This window comes from Mandrillus leucophaeus, unplaced genomic scaffold (assembly GCF_000951045.1).
Source record: "Mandrillus leucophaeus isolate KB7577 unplaced genomic scaffold, Mleu.le_1.0 Scaffold947, whole genome shotgun sequence".
Classification (NCBI taxonomy): Eukaryota; Metazoa; Chordata; class Mammalia; order Primates; family Cercopithecidae; genus Mandrillus; species Mandrillus leucophaeus.
In genome coordinates this window covers 662292-679490 of record NW_012110330.1, presented here as the reverse complement: position 1 = coordinate 679490, position 17199 = coordinate 662292, and the positions used below count along the sequence as shown (strand labels likewise).

Here is a 17199-nt window from a genome sequence, read left to right as displayed (position 1 = left end):
ATTTTTTCAACTTTTCTGTCTGTGTGTACAAAATTTTCAAAATAAAAAATTGAGGAAAAAAAAATTATCCAAGTGCCTGCCATGTCCCTCACTGTGCTAGAGGGTTTTACACATTGTTACATCCCAGAAAAGGCACATAGAAGAGGACATTTTAAGTCTTCTTAGTTTGGGCAGGTATGTCATCATTTCTTTTGCAATAAATACGCCTACTAATTTTATTTGGACTAACAGGAAGAAAAGGTTTGGTTTCACCGCACGATTAATGACAATGGGATGCTATGTACTTCGCGTGAAGTAACGGCAGGGAGACTGGAACTCAGATATTGCTACTGTTCATCTACAAAGTATATAATATCCCTAGGTGATTGAGGGAAGACCATAAAACATCCCTGTTTACTTGTGCAAGGCATGCAGCCATATATTTCCTTTATGTGTCTATTCACAATAATTTGTCAGCCTTGGACCCCAAGTCCCTGGAAGGAAGGGACAATATCTATCCAAATCACTGCTCATCCCCCAGCATGACACCATGGTGAAATAAATATTTAACATGGCAATAAAAAGTTGATGGTGATGATGTTGTGAAATGAGCATGTGCCTGGCAGAAAATCATTCAACACCCTGAAACCCCAGAGTCTTGAAGGGTTTTGATGCTGCTGGTGGTGAAACGTGGCATTGTCTGTCTGGCCTGTTACCTTTAGATCTTCCTCTTGGAGCTGTTCCATATACTCCAGCATCTGCTCCTTCTCCTGCTCCCGCTGCTCAGCAAGCAGTGATCGCTCCTCCTGGTTCTTTTCCATCTGTTCCACAATTTGCCGCCTTCCTCTTGGAGAGAACAGTGCCACAGTGTCTTAGAAACCCAGGGTCCACGTCTCCCAGAGTCCAACCTCCATCTAAACAACCCCCAAGGTGGGTGGTGTCACAGAAACAATTGACAAGTGCCCCTTAAACATCGATATGCTTCATGAGCCCAGACCAAAGTCCTTCACCCAGGAAGGACCTCAAGGGTTAGCCTCCTTTCTCCTGAGCTCCTGGTTCCAGGGCTCACTTTTCCTGAGATTCTTCTTCTTTGTTTGCCCAAGAGGGGCACCCCACTTGATAAAACACTTTCTACCTTCCAGTATATAAAGAGTTTCTAGGCCGGGCGTGGTGGCTCAAGCCTGTAATCCCAGTACTTTGGGAGGCCGAGACGGGCGGATCACGAGGTCAGGAGATCGAGACCATCCTGGCTAACACGGTGAAACCCCCTCTCTACTAAAAAAAATACAAAAAACTAGCCGGGCGAGGTGGTGGGCGCCTGTAGTCCCAGCTACTGGGGAGGCTGAGGCAGGAGAATGGCGGGAACCCGGGAGGCGGAGCTTGCAGTGAGCTGAGATCCGGCCACTGCGCTCCAGCCTGGGAAACAGAGCAAGACTCCGTCTCAAAAAAAAAAAAAAAAAAAAAAAGAGTTTCTGAAATCCTACCACCTCCCAAATCTTCCCAGAGTAATCATAGGAAGCTAGCTGAATAGTAAAAAGCCAAACAAACAAACAAAAAACAAAAAACAACAACAACAAAAAAAAACCCAGGGTCTATAAGCAGTGTTACCAGTGATTCCCTATGTGTTAATGGGTGTCAACAAACTTGGAAGCATAGACCCCATGACATATGAGTAAAGGCTGGAAGAATGGGAGAAGACACAGATTAGGATAAGGATCGAGGGAAAAAAGTATGAGAGCCACATTCAGATGGAGTGCTCGAATGGCTTCATGACTCCACATGAAGTAAACCAGAGTAAAGAGTAAAAGGGTTACATGAAAACAAGTTTGGCCTCAATATAAGGACCAGCTCAAATCATTACTGTTGCCTAATGAGACAGATTTTTCCTTTACTGGAGCTATTTATGCAGAAGATGGACAGCCACTTAGCCACTAAATAACCTTTTACTGGGAACCTACTATAGTACACCAGGTACCTACCAGAAGTACAGAGGTGAATGTACCAGGTATAGTATACCAGGTACAGAGATGAATGGTTCCAGAGAATAGGATACAGCTGGGGAGATAAAACTGCCATTCAGTGTGGTACAAGGATTATTTATAGAGGTAATTCATGTATTGAATGGTTGGCGTTCTAAATCTAGGACACTATTATTCTATAATTTACTTGCTCTGGGACTTGTCCTTTTCAGCACAAAATGAAGGGGAGACTGAATTGATTCATCCTAACATGAATTAAGCACCTATTACAGGCCAAACACTCTACTAGGCTCAGAAGCTACAGAAATTGATACGATAGGACCTGTCCCCAATGAGCGTAGCATCTAGGAGGGTCAGAGAGCCACAGCACAACAGCACAAGAGTAGGGTACTGGAGTATAAACACAGAGTGATGAGCGCAGAGAAGGGAGCCACTAAGCCTGCCTGGTGACATGAGGGAGGTGACAGCAAAGCTATGTATAAAGGGAAGGAGAGAGCATTTTCCAGGAGGAAAAGGAGAGGAGGGTATTCAAAAAAAGAGAAAACAACAAAAAATTAAGAACTTGTGACATGGCCTGGCATGTTGGGGGCCTGGGAAAAAGCAGAAAGTAGATGGCAGGTAGGGGTAAGAAACGAGATTGCAGCCAGACTGTGAAGTGTCTCCCAAGATTTGGGAAATAAGCTTTTAAAAGTTCTGTGATTCCGGCCAGGCTCACGCCTGTAATGCCAGCACTTTGGGAGGCTGAGGCCGGCTGATCACTTGAGGTCAGAAGTTTGAGATCAGCCTGGGTAACATGGTGAAACCCCATCTCTACTAAATACAAAAATTAGCCGGGTGTTGTTGTGCATGCCTGTAATCCCAGCTACTTGGGAGGCTGAAGTAGAAGAATCGCTTGAACCCAGGAGGTGGAGATTACAGTGAGCCAAGATTATGCCACTACACTCCAGCCTGGGTGACAGAGTGAGACTCCCTCTCAAAAAAAAAAAAAAAAAGGTTCTGTGATTCTGTGTATCACTTAGTGAAGTTTTAAGATAAGTAGATGACAATAATGACCATTTTGCATTTTTTCCCTCTTTGCTAGGCTACATGGACCTAAAGATACATGGAAATAGCTTAGAGAGGGAGATGCCAAAACCATATCTTTACCTAATTCTTTCCTCCCTCCTCTTCCTGTCCAGTTCCTCCTGCCTTTGAATGGATTTCTGCCGCTCCACTTCCATCATCTGATCCAACCGCTTCTCCTCTGTGTCCAGTTCTTTTTGGATCTCCTGCTTCTCCAGGATTTGGGCATCCCGAATGGCATGGCACTTAGCATTGAGGATAATCTGGAGAGTGGGGATTAAACTGTGGCACTAGGCCTAGGGATGTGTAAGTTTAAGGGGAAGAAATGGGAACACAATGCTATACTGCTGAGCATGCCGGAGGTCTGCATGACTGCTCACAAGTCCGGGGAAATAAGAATGTTCTTATATTTACCTTTCCCCTGAATACAGTTGAGCTCAAAGATTTACTGGCCTTCTGCTAGGTACCATGGTCTGTGCAAGGAGGGGCCTGGAATAGCATCTTTCAGGGAGCTACATCGTAGGGTTTTGGTGGTAATGGGTCACCCTTTGGAAATATGATGAAAGCAGTAGGCCCTCTCCTCCATCAAATTCACTTACAGATATACACACAAAATTTCTATAAAACTTCAGAGGTCCATTGTTCCACTTAGAGACCCATGAACTCCAGGGTGGACCCCTTGTTCTCCTCAGGGGAGCTAAGACACTCTTGCAGAGGCCAGGCCACAAGATTTTTAAGCTGGAAGAGCCCAACATGACACAAAAGGGATGAAAAGCCATGGGCCCATCCATAAGAACCCAAAAGTAAAACTTTAGAAAATTAAAGGAGGCAAACGTACAGAAGATTTACCTGAGAGACAGAAATCAGAGGTGCAGGGATTGGGGAATCAGCACTTTTCGTTTGGTAAGGAAATGAACCACGTGCAAATGAGTTACAACAGAATTCAAATGAGCCTCTGGTCTTTATGCTCTCAGCCAAAGGAAGAGCTTTAGGTACTCCAAAAGCATCCAATTGCCTCGACCACCATACGTGGCCAGAACTGAACTAACAGGATGAAAATAAAAGTAACACTTCACATTTAATTTACCAATCCACAGCCCACAAAGCCTCTCCCATCTATTAGCTTATTTCATCCTGCCAATGATTCCACAAAGCAGTTTTACCACCCTCAAGTTACAAATGAAGAAAGTGAGGCTCAGGGAGGGCAAGTGACTTGCCCAAGATCACACAGCAAGCAGGTGGCAGAGCCAGTCCTCACTGTGATCACTGCAACTACCACAGCAGGTGCAGCTCTCCTGCTGCCCCTCCCCTGCCCACACCCCCACCAGTCCCTGACCTTGTCCAGTGTGGGAATAAGAGGAGGGAGGCAGGATGGCAGTGAGCGCTCAGAGGGAAGGGAGAGATGAAGAGCCCACCTTGCTCATGTCCTTGAGCTCCTCCTCCTGCTCCATCCGCAGCTTGTTGGCTTTCTGCAGGAGGTTCTGGGCCCGTTCCTTGGCTACCTCCTCCAGGTCACTGAGCTTCTTGTTGTTGTTCCACACCATCTCCTTCTGTTTCATGATCTTCTTTCGTGTCATCACTGCATCCTAAGGGAGACCAGTCTGGCTCAGTGGGGGATTATTTCATGCGCTTTGTGCCCTGGGTGCTAGCCTGGCTATCACAGGTGACCCAGTACAATTTTGCCTCGGCCAGTGATGACATCAGAACCAAGAAGTTCCACAGCCTGGCTTCATTCTCAGCCCTCCCCTTGGCCCTAGTTGCTCCCACCTCTCATCTCAGGTGTTGCTCTTTGGTCTCCTTTCTGCAATATTTCTTAAGTACGTAATTTGTGCCTCATTTCAGGGACCCCCTAATGAGAGTTCCTCAGTACATTTTGATTCTGCCACCCATCTGCAGAGGCAAAGGCTTAGGGAGGTTAACTACCATGATGGCTTCCTTCTCCTTCTTGAAGACCTGGTCCCTGGCCTCAAGTTCTTCTCTGGTCAGGACATGGGATACCCATTTGATTCGCTGAAACTCCTCAGGGCTGATGATTAGGGATTCCCCGGAGGGATCCTCTGTGGGAACACTGACACAAGAATGAACAGATTTAGGGAGGTGAGAGGGAAAGTTCTCGGCACCACACTTTAGGCTTCTCTGCTCTCTTCCCCTCTCCCCATCATGCCAGTGGACTTCTCCAGTGGCAGAAGAGACGGCAAGTGTGCCATGGGTCCATGGGGAGTAGAGGTTCCAAGGTGGGGGTCAGGTAGCACTGCAGGCTAAAAAGAGACATTTAAGTCCTTTTTCTATAAGGTCCAACTCATATGTTACCTTCTCTGTGCAGCTGAGACCCACCCCCCATCATGTCCACATGTGCCCACTCTGCCCCCCCCACCCACCAAGACCCAATAGATCACCTCCTCCTCTGAGCCCCCACTGCACTCTGTTCTTACTGCCTGTATCACAGCCAATCATGCAGGCTCTGTTTCCTTTATGAGCTCCTTCAGGACACAAACTCTGTCTTAACCACATTGGTAGCCTAGTCTCTAGCATAGCGCTTGCCACAGAGTGAGAATTCAAAACAAAGCTGTTGAATTAAACTTTAAAAACAGATTATTCCTCAAGGATGACATAAAAAGGGCAAGAGGACGCCAGACAAGGTTGATGTAGATGCTAGTTAGAAACCTAAGCTTCCCTGCCTATCCAGCCTAGAGAGAAGCTTTGAACCCTAAATATTAATTAAAATCTATGATCAACAATAGCCAGAGACGTCTATAGACCTCTCCTTTCTAGCTATCCAACGCATTCAACAAACCAATCACTAATTATAATGATTACAAGCAAATGACATACATTAAAGATGGGGGAGGGAGTAGTTGGGGAGGTGGGAAGAAAGCTGCTTCTGGGTGAGGCAGGTACATGCCAATAAGACAGATGGTCTGAGACAGGAAGTGAAACCTCATCTAATAAAACCAGTGTGTGTGTGTTGGGGGAGGGTGGTCCAGGAGATGGACAGAATGAGTGAGTGGATTTGCAGCTTAGCCAAGATCTTGTGTTTCATGAAGCAGTGTGGCCCTAAACAGCCTAGGATCTGGAGTGACCAGCAGTGATCTGAATCTAAGACAGCAGTTCATACTACTTTCAGCAGCCCTGAAAAATAACCAGCCACTTGTCCTCTGACGTGTTTTCAGGACCAGATGGCTCCAAGAAGGAGCCCTTCCTCCAGCTCCAGGAGTGGCTGCAGGGCTCTAGCCACATCTGGCCACTTGATGCCAGGGCTGACCAGACATGGTCAGTAAGGGACCGCAGTCCAACACAGCTCCCGGGGTGTGTCCCAGATGTGCTTCCCCAGCTGTGACACAGGTAGCATTTTCTGGGAATTAGGGTTTTTAGTGGGTGGAGCCAGGGCTGGGGGAACGGTTGTAAAGGGTGAAGCACTAACACAAGAGCTAAACCACCGAGCAGTGTTGGCTCATGGCACATGGTTGAGCTAGGCCTAAGCCCCACAGGAGGGGCTCAAGCCTGGGGGCAGCTCTAGTCAGGAAGCGGGGCTGAGCTAATCCCAAAGGAAACCAAGGAGCCCCTGTGAATTTCCTCTTACGGCCTTAGAGTCTGGGAGGAAGCCAGGGGTCTAATGAGGCATCTGGTCAGTTTCCCTTTGCTTCAGATTCTTAATGCAGCCGAAAGGAAGTGACTCATCTGGATCACTTCTCTTTAGGGAGGGCACTAATGGGGACTTAGAGAGGACTCACTAAGCACCTCCCCTCTACCAGTCCCTTAGCTCACACAGCCAGCCAGAAGTAAGGAAGGAGAATGAAGCTGAGAATAAAGGACAGTGGCAATAATAGATACAATGGGAGAAACAAGACAGGCCAGGACGGAGAAGAAAGAAAGAACTATCAAACAAAAAGGGGAAAATGAATAGGAAAGAAGTGGGGATTGGACGGACAGAATGAAACCAGATGGGTTTATCCATCTCCTTGCAAAGATCCTTAGCAAAAGGATAGGGACTGGGCAAAGAAGGACAGGGGACTGTGTACTCACATGAGCTCTCGGACCATGTCCCGGGTGATGAGCTGGATGGTCTCTGGCTTTCGATCCAAGCCCAAAGCAGTGAGAGTTTTTTGAAGGGTATGCTTATCTCGGAGCAGCACAATGGGGCTGTCACTCTGGCCCTGGGCTGGGGACTATGAGTTCAGAAAGAATAGCTTAGAAGCTTGTCACCCCCACTTCCTGCTGGTCAGTCCTAACTTCAAGGATAGACCAGCGTGATGCCCTATATCTGAGCATGGCTGGATGTGTTCTGTACTGATCAGCTTTTCTTTTCTTTTCTTTTCTTTTTTTTTTTTTTTCTTTTCTTTTTTTTTTTTTTTCTTTTCTTTTTTTCTTTTGAGATGGAGTCTTGCTCTGTCACTCAGGCTAGAGTGTAGTGGCACAATCTTGGCTCACTACAACCACTGCCTCCCGAGTTCAAGCAATTCTCCTGCCTCAGTCTCCCGAGTAGCTGGGATTACAGACAACCACTACCACACCTGGCTAATTTTTGTGTTTTTAGAAGAGATGGGGTTTCTCCATGTTGGCCAGGCTGGTCTCAATCTCCTGACCTCAGGTGATCCGCCCACCTGGGCCTCCCAAAGTGCTGGGATTACAGGCGTGAGCCACCGTGCTGGGTCCTGACCAGCTTTTCAGAGAACAAGTCTCTTGTTCTTGCACGGATATTCCTTGCAGAACGGTAGGGATAGTAAAGAGTGGCGGTCACTAGTGTGTGTCTATACCTAGTCTAAAGTCATCAGGAATGAAAGCAAATTTCTGGTCTCTAGGTTTTCCTCTCTCCATGAAAGATTTTCCTTTACGAAAGAAGAAATAATTATCTCTCTAGGACCACACAGTGGGTTTGAAGCAATATAATTTGTTACAGACTCTTACAGTCTTTGACCTTGGTCATTTTAAATTATTTCTTACAATTAAATTACTTTAACCCCCGCAAAAAGCCATATTGAGGGAGATAGAAATTGCTAAATGACCTGCAGAGGCCTACCCTTAAGATCTATGGGTAGTTCTCTACCAGCTCATTGAGTCGGTGCTGAGGTCAGTGAGTTAGAATTCAGCAAGAACACAGACTGTGTTTTTTTTTGTTTTGTTTTTGTTTTTCAAAATTCTCCAACCTGAAGGAGTTAGATAACAAGAAAATGAAATCACCTGTTTCAGAAAATGTCTAAATACAGGAAAGGATGTGTCATTAATGCAGCCACTGTGATCCTGACCAGAGGCAGGGGGATGGCCCCACTTGTCCTACCTCACTTTGCACTCACAGTCCCCTGTGTGCTGCTGCCACCTGGTGCCCATCTCTGCTTTCACGTGGGCACAACTCAGTCATGCCACAGGCCACTTCTGCCCTCTACTGCCTGTTGAGAGACTTCCTGAACTCTTACCCACCAATGAGGCCAAAGAAACTGGGCAAGGGACAAGCATTTTTCTGATAACCACCTTTTGCCAGCCAGCGTGACTGCTCCCAGAGAACTCAGCCAATTCCAAATCTCTCTTTGCTTTGACTAGAAAACTCCACATGTACCCACAACAACAGCAACAACAACACAAATGTCTGTAAGTGAAATTGCATTTCGGCCAGGTGGGGTGACTCACACCTGTAATGCCAGCACTTTGGGAGGTCAAGGCAGGCAGATTGCTTGAGCTTAGGAGTTCAAGACCAGTGTGGGGAACACAATGAAACCCTGTCTTTACAAAAAATACAAAAATTAGCCAGGCATGGTGGTGTGCACCTGTAGTCCCAACTACTTGGGAGGCTGAGGCAGGAGAATCACTTGAGCCTGGGAAGCGGAGGTGGCAGTGAGCCAAGATTGTACCGTTGCACTGCAGCCTGGGTGACAGGAGTGAAACCCTGTCTTAAAAATAAATAAATAAATAAATGCATCTGTTGATCCTTTCCCTTACCAACAGGAAAACTGCTGCAGAGTGAGAGTCTTCTAAATGGATTAAGAAGCCTATCTTGATCCCTCTGGAGAGTCCTCTTCAATTCACAATGAAGATGTTGAAGAGCAACACCAACTCTCCTCTCCCCACCTTCCCCACTGGCAGAGGGATTCAGATCACTATTGGTGTCTCTCTTTCCCTTTTCCCCTTCTCTTAAACTCTCACTGCCCTTCTCTCCATGTCTCATTCTCTTTTTCTCCTTCCCTCTCTTCCTTCTCACCTACTAAACTCCATGTGTACCAAAATCAGTCAAGGCTCTATTATCTAGCTCTCTTTATCCAGACTAAAGGAGTTGTCAACCTCTTGGTCTAGACAACACTTGCAAATAAAGACCTGCTCATTTCCCAAAGCTAAATAATTGTTTTAGTTGAGCAACTGGGAAAGGAGGATGGTTTTGTGTTGTACTCTGATGCTATTATCCTTGGATGGAGGGGGAAGATGTTGCTCTTGTCTGCAAGCTTAGCCCATCAGCCCTCCAGCGGTTCCATCATGGAGCTCAACTGCAACTATTGCACTCTCTGCAGCTGAGCCTCCCTTTTGACATTACAACAGATTTTAAACACTGTGAAGACATGAGAGACTCTGAGGTGGAAGAAGCCGGGTGTCCCTGTTGAAATAGGCCCCACTAGATCCCAAAGCTCTGCAACTCAGGTCTCAGAATTCCCCTTTGTCTTCAGTCTGAGAGCTACCTATGAGAGCAAGGTTACTCAGCAGAAGCTTTGCCCTGAGCTACATTTTTGGGCTTCTGCCTGCAGGTAGGTGGCATTGACTTGAAAGGACTTGTTGAAGATTACCTTGATATCTCCAAAGAGGTTCTCATCCACTTCAGAGCTCACGGCTTTGGTCCGATAGCGAGCCTTATTCCTTGACCTGTTGGAAGCGGCAGAAGAGGAGCTCAGGATGCCAGCTGTGCTTAGTGGCTACAGGAAGAGGCAGAAAGTTTGGGTCATCAGTACTGAGTAGCATCCAGGCCCTGAGCAGTCCACAATTCACCAGCCCATGCTGGGGGAGTGGGTGGGCATGTGAAAAAGAAATAGTTAGGGAAAGCGGCTGTATAAACTCTGAACCATAGGGGACAAAGAGTAGCAGATGGAGGGCATCCCCACAGAGCAGGGGGGTCTCTGCAAAAAGAGAGCTCTGCACAAAGGAGCATTTCTGTAAAACAGTTGATCTCATAGAAGTAGAGAGTAGAATGGTGGTTACCAGAGGCTGAAGAGAGGAAGGGGAGGGGCATGGGGAGAGGTTGATCAATGAGTGCACAGTTACAGTTAGATAGGAGGAACAAGTTCTGGTGCTCTATTGCACAGAAAGGCCACTATAGTTGATAATAATGTACTGTATATCTCAAAAGAGATACACAATATCTAGAGGAGAGGATTTTGAGAAATATAAATGTTATAAGATTAAATGAGATGGTAAGATCTAGTATTTGATAGCACAATAGAATGACTAGAGTTAATAATGTATATTACTATATATAAATGTATATTAATATACATGTATATAATAATATATAACTATATATAAATGTATATTAATATACATGTATACAATAATGTATATTATTTATATTGTATATTTCAAACTATCTAGAAGAGAGAATTTTGAGTGTTCTCACCGCAAAGAAATGACAAGTGTTTTAGGTAATGGATATGCTAATTACCCTAATTTGATCATTATACAATGTACATACATGTATCAAAACATCACACTGTACCCCATAAATGTGTACAATCATTATGTGTCAATTAAAAACAAAACTGTTTTGTTTTTTGCGGTTTTTTAAAAAGCAATTCTATAGTCCCCGAAGCTGAAGGCCAAGTCGGCCACATAGGATGGAAGTAAAGATAAAAGAAGCAGGAATGGCAGGAGGAGAAAAGCAACAGTTTCTCATTATCAGACTACTACCAGTTTCCCAAGAGGACAGCCTCTCGTGGGGCAATTTGGACTTGCCTCTCCAGACATGCACAGTGTCCCCTTTGCCTCCAGTCTTTTCAGCTTGTGCTTCAAGTCTTTCTCACAAATGATACCACTGTTTGACCTCCTTTGTATCGCCACAATCTTACAAGGTTATGGTGGGAGCACAGGATATAAAGGATGGAAAAGCGCCTCACCCACTGCTTGGCATGTGGCTGATGCCCAATAAACTTGAGACAGTGGTGAATGATAAATGATTACTAGCTACAATCAAGCAAACCAGTTCATAATATCCACTATTTGGCTGTTTCTCTCCCAAGACCCTTTTAGTGTGCCTTAGTCATTTTTTAGCCCCCTACTAACTTCCTATTTTGGCAAATTCCCCATCTAATGAGTTGTGGGAGATAGTGCTCATCTCCAACTACAGAAGCTGAAAACATCAAGTATTCACCTTCTCAGCCTGCCCAAGGGACCTAGGCTTACCCAGTGAGATGGCCCTGGACTGACAATGACTAGGGAACTAGTGAACCAAAAGGCAGAACAAGGAAAACCTTTCTGACCCAAACAGAACTGGCAGTCAGACCCAGTGTCTGGACAACACTGATAACGATGCCAGCAGCAGCACCCTATGTACAGAGTTGGAAGTTTTGGGGATACAACAGTGCATCAGGGTCCTTGCCAGATCAGTTCTAGGTTTTGATTGTGGTCTTGATTCCAGCTGCAGAACCTTCCTTTGTTCCTATTTTTGAGCTCTCCAAAACCCTCTTAACACATTCTCTTTTACTTAAATTGGAATTCTGGTTCTGTCGCTTGTAACTAAGAATCTGATTAACACAACCTCCATTCCCAAAGGACAGGCAGCTTCAGCTCAGTCCCAAGAGTAGACGTCGATCTTGAAAAGGTAGTATCTACAAGGACTACTGGATGACTCCAGGCTTATGATAAAGCTGACTCAAACCTCACTTTGGAGGAGCCCATATGCCCCACATCTCTCTAAACTGGGTTACCTTGAAGGAATGGGCCAGACACATTCCCAAGACTGGGAATCAGCAGCTGTCAAGGGAACAGGGTAGACAGGGAAATATACCATGCATTCCAGGTCACTAAGCCCTGGACAGTGTTCTGAAAGCTCTCTCTGATCTGTCATTACCAACCAGACATCCCAGTGCCTGTTACACCTGTATCAGGTTTTCACACTCAATTGGACAATTATTTTCCAGCTGTCTCTGTGCTGTACATTGAACACTGCTATATGTGCATTTCCCTCACTGCCTGGCACAGCCAGCAAAAGGCTTACACAGGGAGTCTCCCTCTACAGCCTCAGCCAGCCCCAATACAGTAGAGCAGAGAAGCTTGGATTTATTAAAAGGTAAAAATAGCAGCCCCAAGGATGCCTAATAACAGCCTCTAAAGGGTTATTATATGGTAGGTGGTGAGCTACAGCTCCCCTTTCCACCAAAAATAGAATAAGAGGAAATGAATAGAAACTTCAGTAGGTGGGATTGAGGCTAAGCATTTGGAATAACTGGAAAAGGTGGAAGGCTTTGGATCATGAGTTTTGCATGTAATTAAGGGAAAAGGCGCAGTGCCTGGCACATACTAGGAACAATATAGCAACGTGCATTTGATGAAGAAAGATGACCTCTCAAGGACAGGACTGCAGACCAGATTGAGATGGATACTTTTCTGGAATATGCCTGCCTGACTCCAAGTCACTCCGCCATTCCATGTTTTCCAGATCACGTATGTGGTCTCCACTGTGGATAATAACGTATGTGAAAGGGCTTTGGAATACAGATGGAAAGTATTATTGTTTTCCATTTGTTTTCCTGTCTCTTTTCAAGGACTCCAACAGGTTTTCCCTTGTGCTGAAGTGTCCGCCAGACTGCAGGTTCCTCCAGGGCTGAGCCTGCATCTCCTGTTTCCTATGCCCTTGGTACCCATGTCAAGAGGAAGTCACAGCAAGGACTGCCTGAGCCAGAACAGAGGAAGAAAAACAGATGACCACAGAAAAGTGGCCACTGAGCAGGACAGAGGGAAGCTCTGAACTCTAGGGTTGGGTGGTTGAGAAAACCTCATTTGGAAAATGCTGACTTTGAAGCCACAGCCTTACACCAGGGTTAGAATAAACAGTTTTGCCAAGGGTAACAAGGATTACAGAGGTCACTGTGTAAACATACTAGAAAAAAATGGAAAACCAAGCATAAACGTGAAGTTGGATCCCTCTGGGCCAGAGGCAATAGTGAAGAAGTTCTTTTAGGAGGTGACGGGCTGGTTTTCTTCTTTGCATGACCAAATAAATATTGCCAAGAAGCTGAACTGTGCATAAGGAGAAGCATATCCAGTCCTGCTTGTGGGGAGATAGCTCTTGAAGGGAAGGCAGCTGAGAAGGCAGGGGGTCTGGGGAAAATGAGGACTGGGGACAGATAAAGATGCCAGTCCTGCTTTGATATTTTCGTCTTGGTGACTCAGCTGACTCCCCCTCTCTTCATAAGCCTTCCAACTCCTGGAGCACAAGAATTCAGCCACAGCTAGGAGCTCTATGAGAGACTCTGATGCAGAAAGATTTGCTGATCAAACAAATAATGATTTTGATTTGCAGACATTGATACAGGATGATCTCCATAACATGTTAAGTTGTAAAGAAAACAGACTGTAAGAAACACGTAAGGCTGGGTGCCATGGCTCATACCTATAATCTCAGCATTTGGGGAAGACAAGGAGGGTGGATCGAATGAACTCAGGAGTTCAAGACCAGCCTGGGCAACATGGCAAAACCCCATCTCTATAAAAAGTATGAAAATTAGCCAGGCGTGGTGGCGTATACCTATAGTCCCAGCTACTTGGGAGGCTGAGGCGGAAGGATAGCTTGATCCCGGGAGGCAGAGGTTGCAGTGAGCCAAGGTTGAGCTACTGCACTCCAGCCTGGGTGACAGAGCAAGACATTATCTCAAAAAAATAATAATAATAAAGAAAGAAAAAGAAATATAAGTATTCTTGGCCAGGCATGGTGGCTCATGCCTGTAATCCCAGTACTTTGGGAGGCCAAGGTGGGTGGATCACCTGAGGTCAGGAGTTCGAGACCAGCCTGTCCAACATAGTGAAGCCCCCGTCTCTACAAAAAAATACAAAAATTAGCCAGGCATAGTGGCACGTGCCTGTAATCCCAGCTACTCGGGAGGCTGAAATCCCAGCTACTTGGGAGGCTGAGGCAGGAGAATCGCTTGACCCCAGGAGGCAGAGGTTGCAGTGAGCCAAGATCGCGCCACTGCCCTCCAGCCTGAGCGACTCCATCTCAAAAAGAAAAACAAATGTAGAAGTATTCTTGTAAAGATGTTTGAATGGCAAGTATGTGCCCAGAATGTATTACTGAAAGCATGTTCAAAAAAATGTTTAACAGTATGTCAGGTAAGCTTTACCATCTTAAATGTTTCTTTATTGAATAATTTCCTACAATGAGTAGACAGCTATTTTTATGACCAGAAAAAAAAAAAAACTATTTTTTATTTGAAAACAAAGCATAGCAATGGGCCTGGTGCCCCAACTCTGAAAGCAAGAGAGTACAACCCTTAAAAAAAAAAAATAGCATTATATATTCCGGGATCCAGGATGTTTCACTCAAATCCAGCAAGACGAAGCTGGAATGGGGCTAGAATAGGTCAGTATGGAGTTTCCCTGATGTAACTTCATCACCCATCAACTGAACGAGTTGATATGTTCAGGAAAGATATGTCTTTTCCTAAATGTCTTACCCATTCTGAGATCTAGTTCTTTTTTTGCACAGAGTCACCGCAGGCTGGCAAATTCAGGCTTCAAACTCTTGGCCTGGTTCTACTTCCCTTTCTGAAGACTTTAGTTACCAAGTAAGGGAGATTCCCATGAACCAGACCCCTTGCCTTTTACTCTGAGTGATCCACGTAATTATCCTCTTTCTTCAAGTGGGACCAAGTTGGCCATCTGTAGGATGCCACCAGAAGATAACATCCTAGTCAGTACTGAGGTCCCCATCTCTCCTTCTGGAGGATTTTAATCATTATTTTTATAAGAGTTCTGGAAGTCTGCCTAATTGTGAGCCTCACCACCCCTACTATCTCTTCTCACACCTTTAAATATTCTCAAAACCTATTGAGTAGCACCATATGTACACAAACACACATACCTGGCCTGCCAGAGATCACTAACTTAGACCCACTGCTTCTCAAAAGTGTCCATATGCCCAGTCCTGCCCCAGGAATTTCAAAGGGGCTCAGTCAGTGAGTCAAACCCCTGCCCTGAGTGGCTCCTGGATGGGGAATCCCCGATCTGGGTGCTCTGAAGTCCACGAGTCTTGCCCAGGTGCAACTTATGACCTGCGAGAGCTTGGAAATACGAAATTTTTAAAAGAGGACAAAAGGGGAACTAACATTTACCATATGCCCTTAGACACCAGGCATGACAGTAGGTGCTCACATACATACATACGCTACTGGGTTTGTAAGGTGCTGAGAGAAGATGGGACACTGAATCAAATAGAATACATAAGTGAAAAGGGATTCCCCCCCACCCCAATTACAACACTGCAGGGAGTCCTCGAAAGTCAGGAACTGCTCTTTGTTGAAGGCTTATTTAATAATTAACAAAACTCTTCTGAAGTCCACTGAGCCCCAGAAAAGCAATGCAGCCTGTGGGCCTGAAGTTTGTCCACAAGTATACCCAAGTAGCAACCTTTGCCACCTGTTGTGCCCCAGACATTCTAGGTCAGTTCCAATAACCCAAGACTCCAACACTTATCCTCTGCCCTTCTCCTCCCCTCTGGGACCAACACACTGAAGCCCAGGCATCCCCTTCATGGTTCCTCCCAGGCCTTGCTGGCCTTCTCAACCTTCAGGACCCTGACGGTCCTCCCCATTCCAGTGAAACCCAGGCTGACAGGCTTGTCCCAGTCTCTCTCCCGGGCCTTGCAAACCTGAGACACTCCTCACTCACTCACCCATTCATTCATTCATTCATTCATTCACTGCCAAATATTTATTGACTATCTACTGAGGGACATGAAGCCCTGCTAACAGGAGAAAAACCTGAGGCTTGGGCACAATTAGATGACTTATCCACAGTCACCTTGCTAGTTAGTGGCAAAACAGGTACCACTACCCATTATCTGGCCTCCTCACCAGTGTTTTTTCCCACACCACATCCACAATCTTTGATCCACTGAGGCTCCGGTCTGATGGCATCGGGGAGAGGGTTGGGACATCCCTTTCTCTCCAACTGCTCCGCTCAGCGCGCTCCACATTTCCAATCACTATCGACGCTATCCCTAATTCCCCTTCTGACCCCACCTCATGATCTCCCTTGCTTCTTCTAGAGGTGTTCTCCTTACTCCTGGGCCTTCCCGACCCTTAGACCCAACTCTGCCCTCCCCTAGGCGCCCACTTTCCCCACTCAGAGCCCCCACACAATTCAGGACACAAGAGGCCCCATCTGAGATTCTCCCTCACCATGTCCTCAGCCACAGGCCCTGACTCCGGACCTCTGTCGCCGCCCAGGCGCCTCCAAGGCCTTGGTGTTGACGCGTTACCGTGGCAACCACTAGCCCGCGTTCCTCGGCTCAGGCCCCGCCCCCGGCCCCGCCCCTCCCACCTCCAGTGGGCAGTTGCCTTGTGCTGGTGGCGTAGGAACCGGAGCCGGTCGCTCCAACCGTTGCAGCCCCGCGCTCCAGCCCAACCGCGGCTCTGAAGGATTGACCCGCCCTGGCGTGCCCTGCTCTGCACTTTGGCTTTGGCCAAACTTTTAGGTCAGAACCCGAACTTAAAGAGCTTACCATGGGCCGAGGGAGTTCTAACTGTCAGCGGCCCGAAGAGCCTGGCCCACGGTCACAGTTTTCCCCAGGGACTTCACCTAGGTTACTATGATTACCCTTGCCCCACTGCCCAGGAGGCGCCAAGCCAACCCCTGATGAGTGTAATCTGCAGAGAAACCAGCAGGATCAGACCAAACTAGTTTCACAGCAGAAGACAGTCTGGTCGGGTCAAGAAAGAACTTCCAGTCCTGAGGATGTCTCTGCAGTCTCAGAAGCAGTTTCTTAAATTGCGGGCCTCAAATCTCCAGCTAAGAATCACCTGGAGAGTTTATTAAAAATGGAGGCCCTACATTAGAATAAGTCAAAAGCTAAGGAACTGACCTTGGGGTACTAATTCCTAGCTGGTATGTACTGTTCTAGAAAGTACATAGGGGTTTTGTCATTTTTCCAATTTGGTTTGGCCTCTCTACCTCCCAGCTTGCAGGGCTGGCATTGAACTCACCTCGGTAGGCT

General features: G+C 46.4%; 1 protein-coding gene across 3 annotated transcripts in view; it reads right to left on the bottom strand.

Annotated features, from left to right (window-relative positions):
• CFAP45 (cilia and flagella associated protein 45) overlaps window positions 1–16485 on the bottom strand; it is a 28744-nt gene extending 12259 nt beyond the window's left edge. For 2 of the 3 annotated variants that reach the window (XR_001004949.1, XM_011970407.1), the window contains exons 1-7: window positions 16385–16485; window positions 9785–9910; window positions 7044–7186; window positions 4944–5088; window positions 4436–4606; window positions 3105–3283; window positions 696–825 (exon numbers count right to left, since the gene is read on the bottom strand). Coding sequence is in view for 2 of the 3 variants with exons in the window: in XM_011970407.1 (XP_011825797.1) it covers window positions 696–825; window positions 3105–3283; window positions 4436–4606; window positions 4944–5088; window positions 7044–7186; window positions 9785–9910; window positions 16385–16387 (897 nt within the window). In the remaining variant the exon portion in view is untranslated. Of the gene's footprint in view, window positions 1–695; window positions 826–3104; window positions 3284–4435; window positions 4607–4943; window positions 5089–7043; window positions 7187–9784; window positions 9911–14659; window positions 14865–16384 lie in introns of all 3 variants that reach the window. The other variant, XM_011970408.1, reaches the window with a different exon arrangement.
• Window positions 16486–17199: the final 714 nt, after the last annotated feature.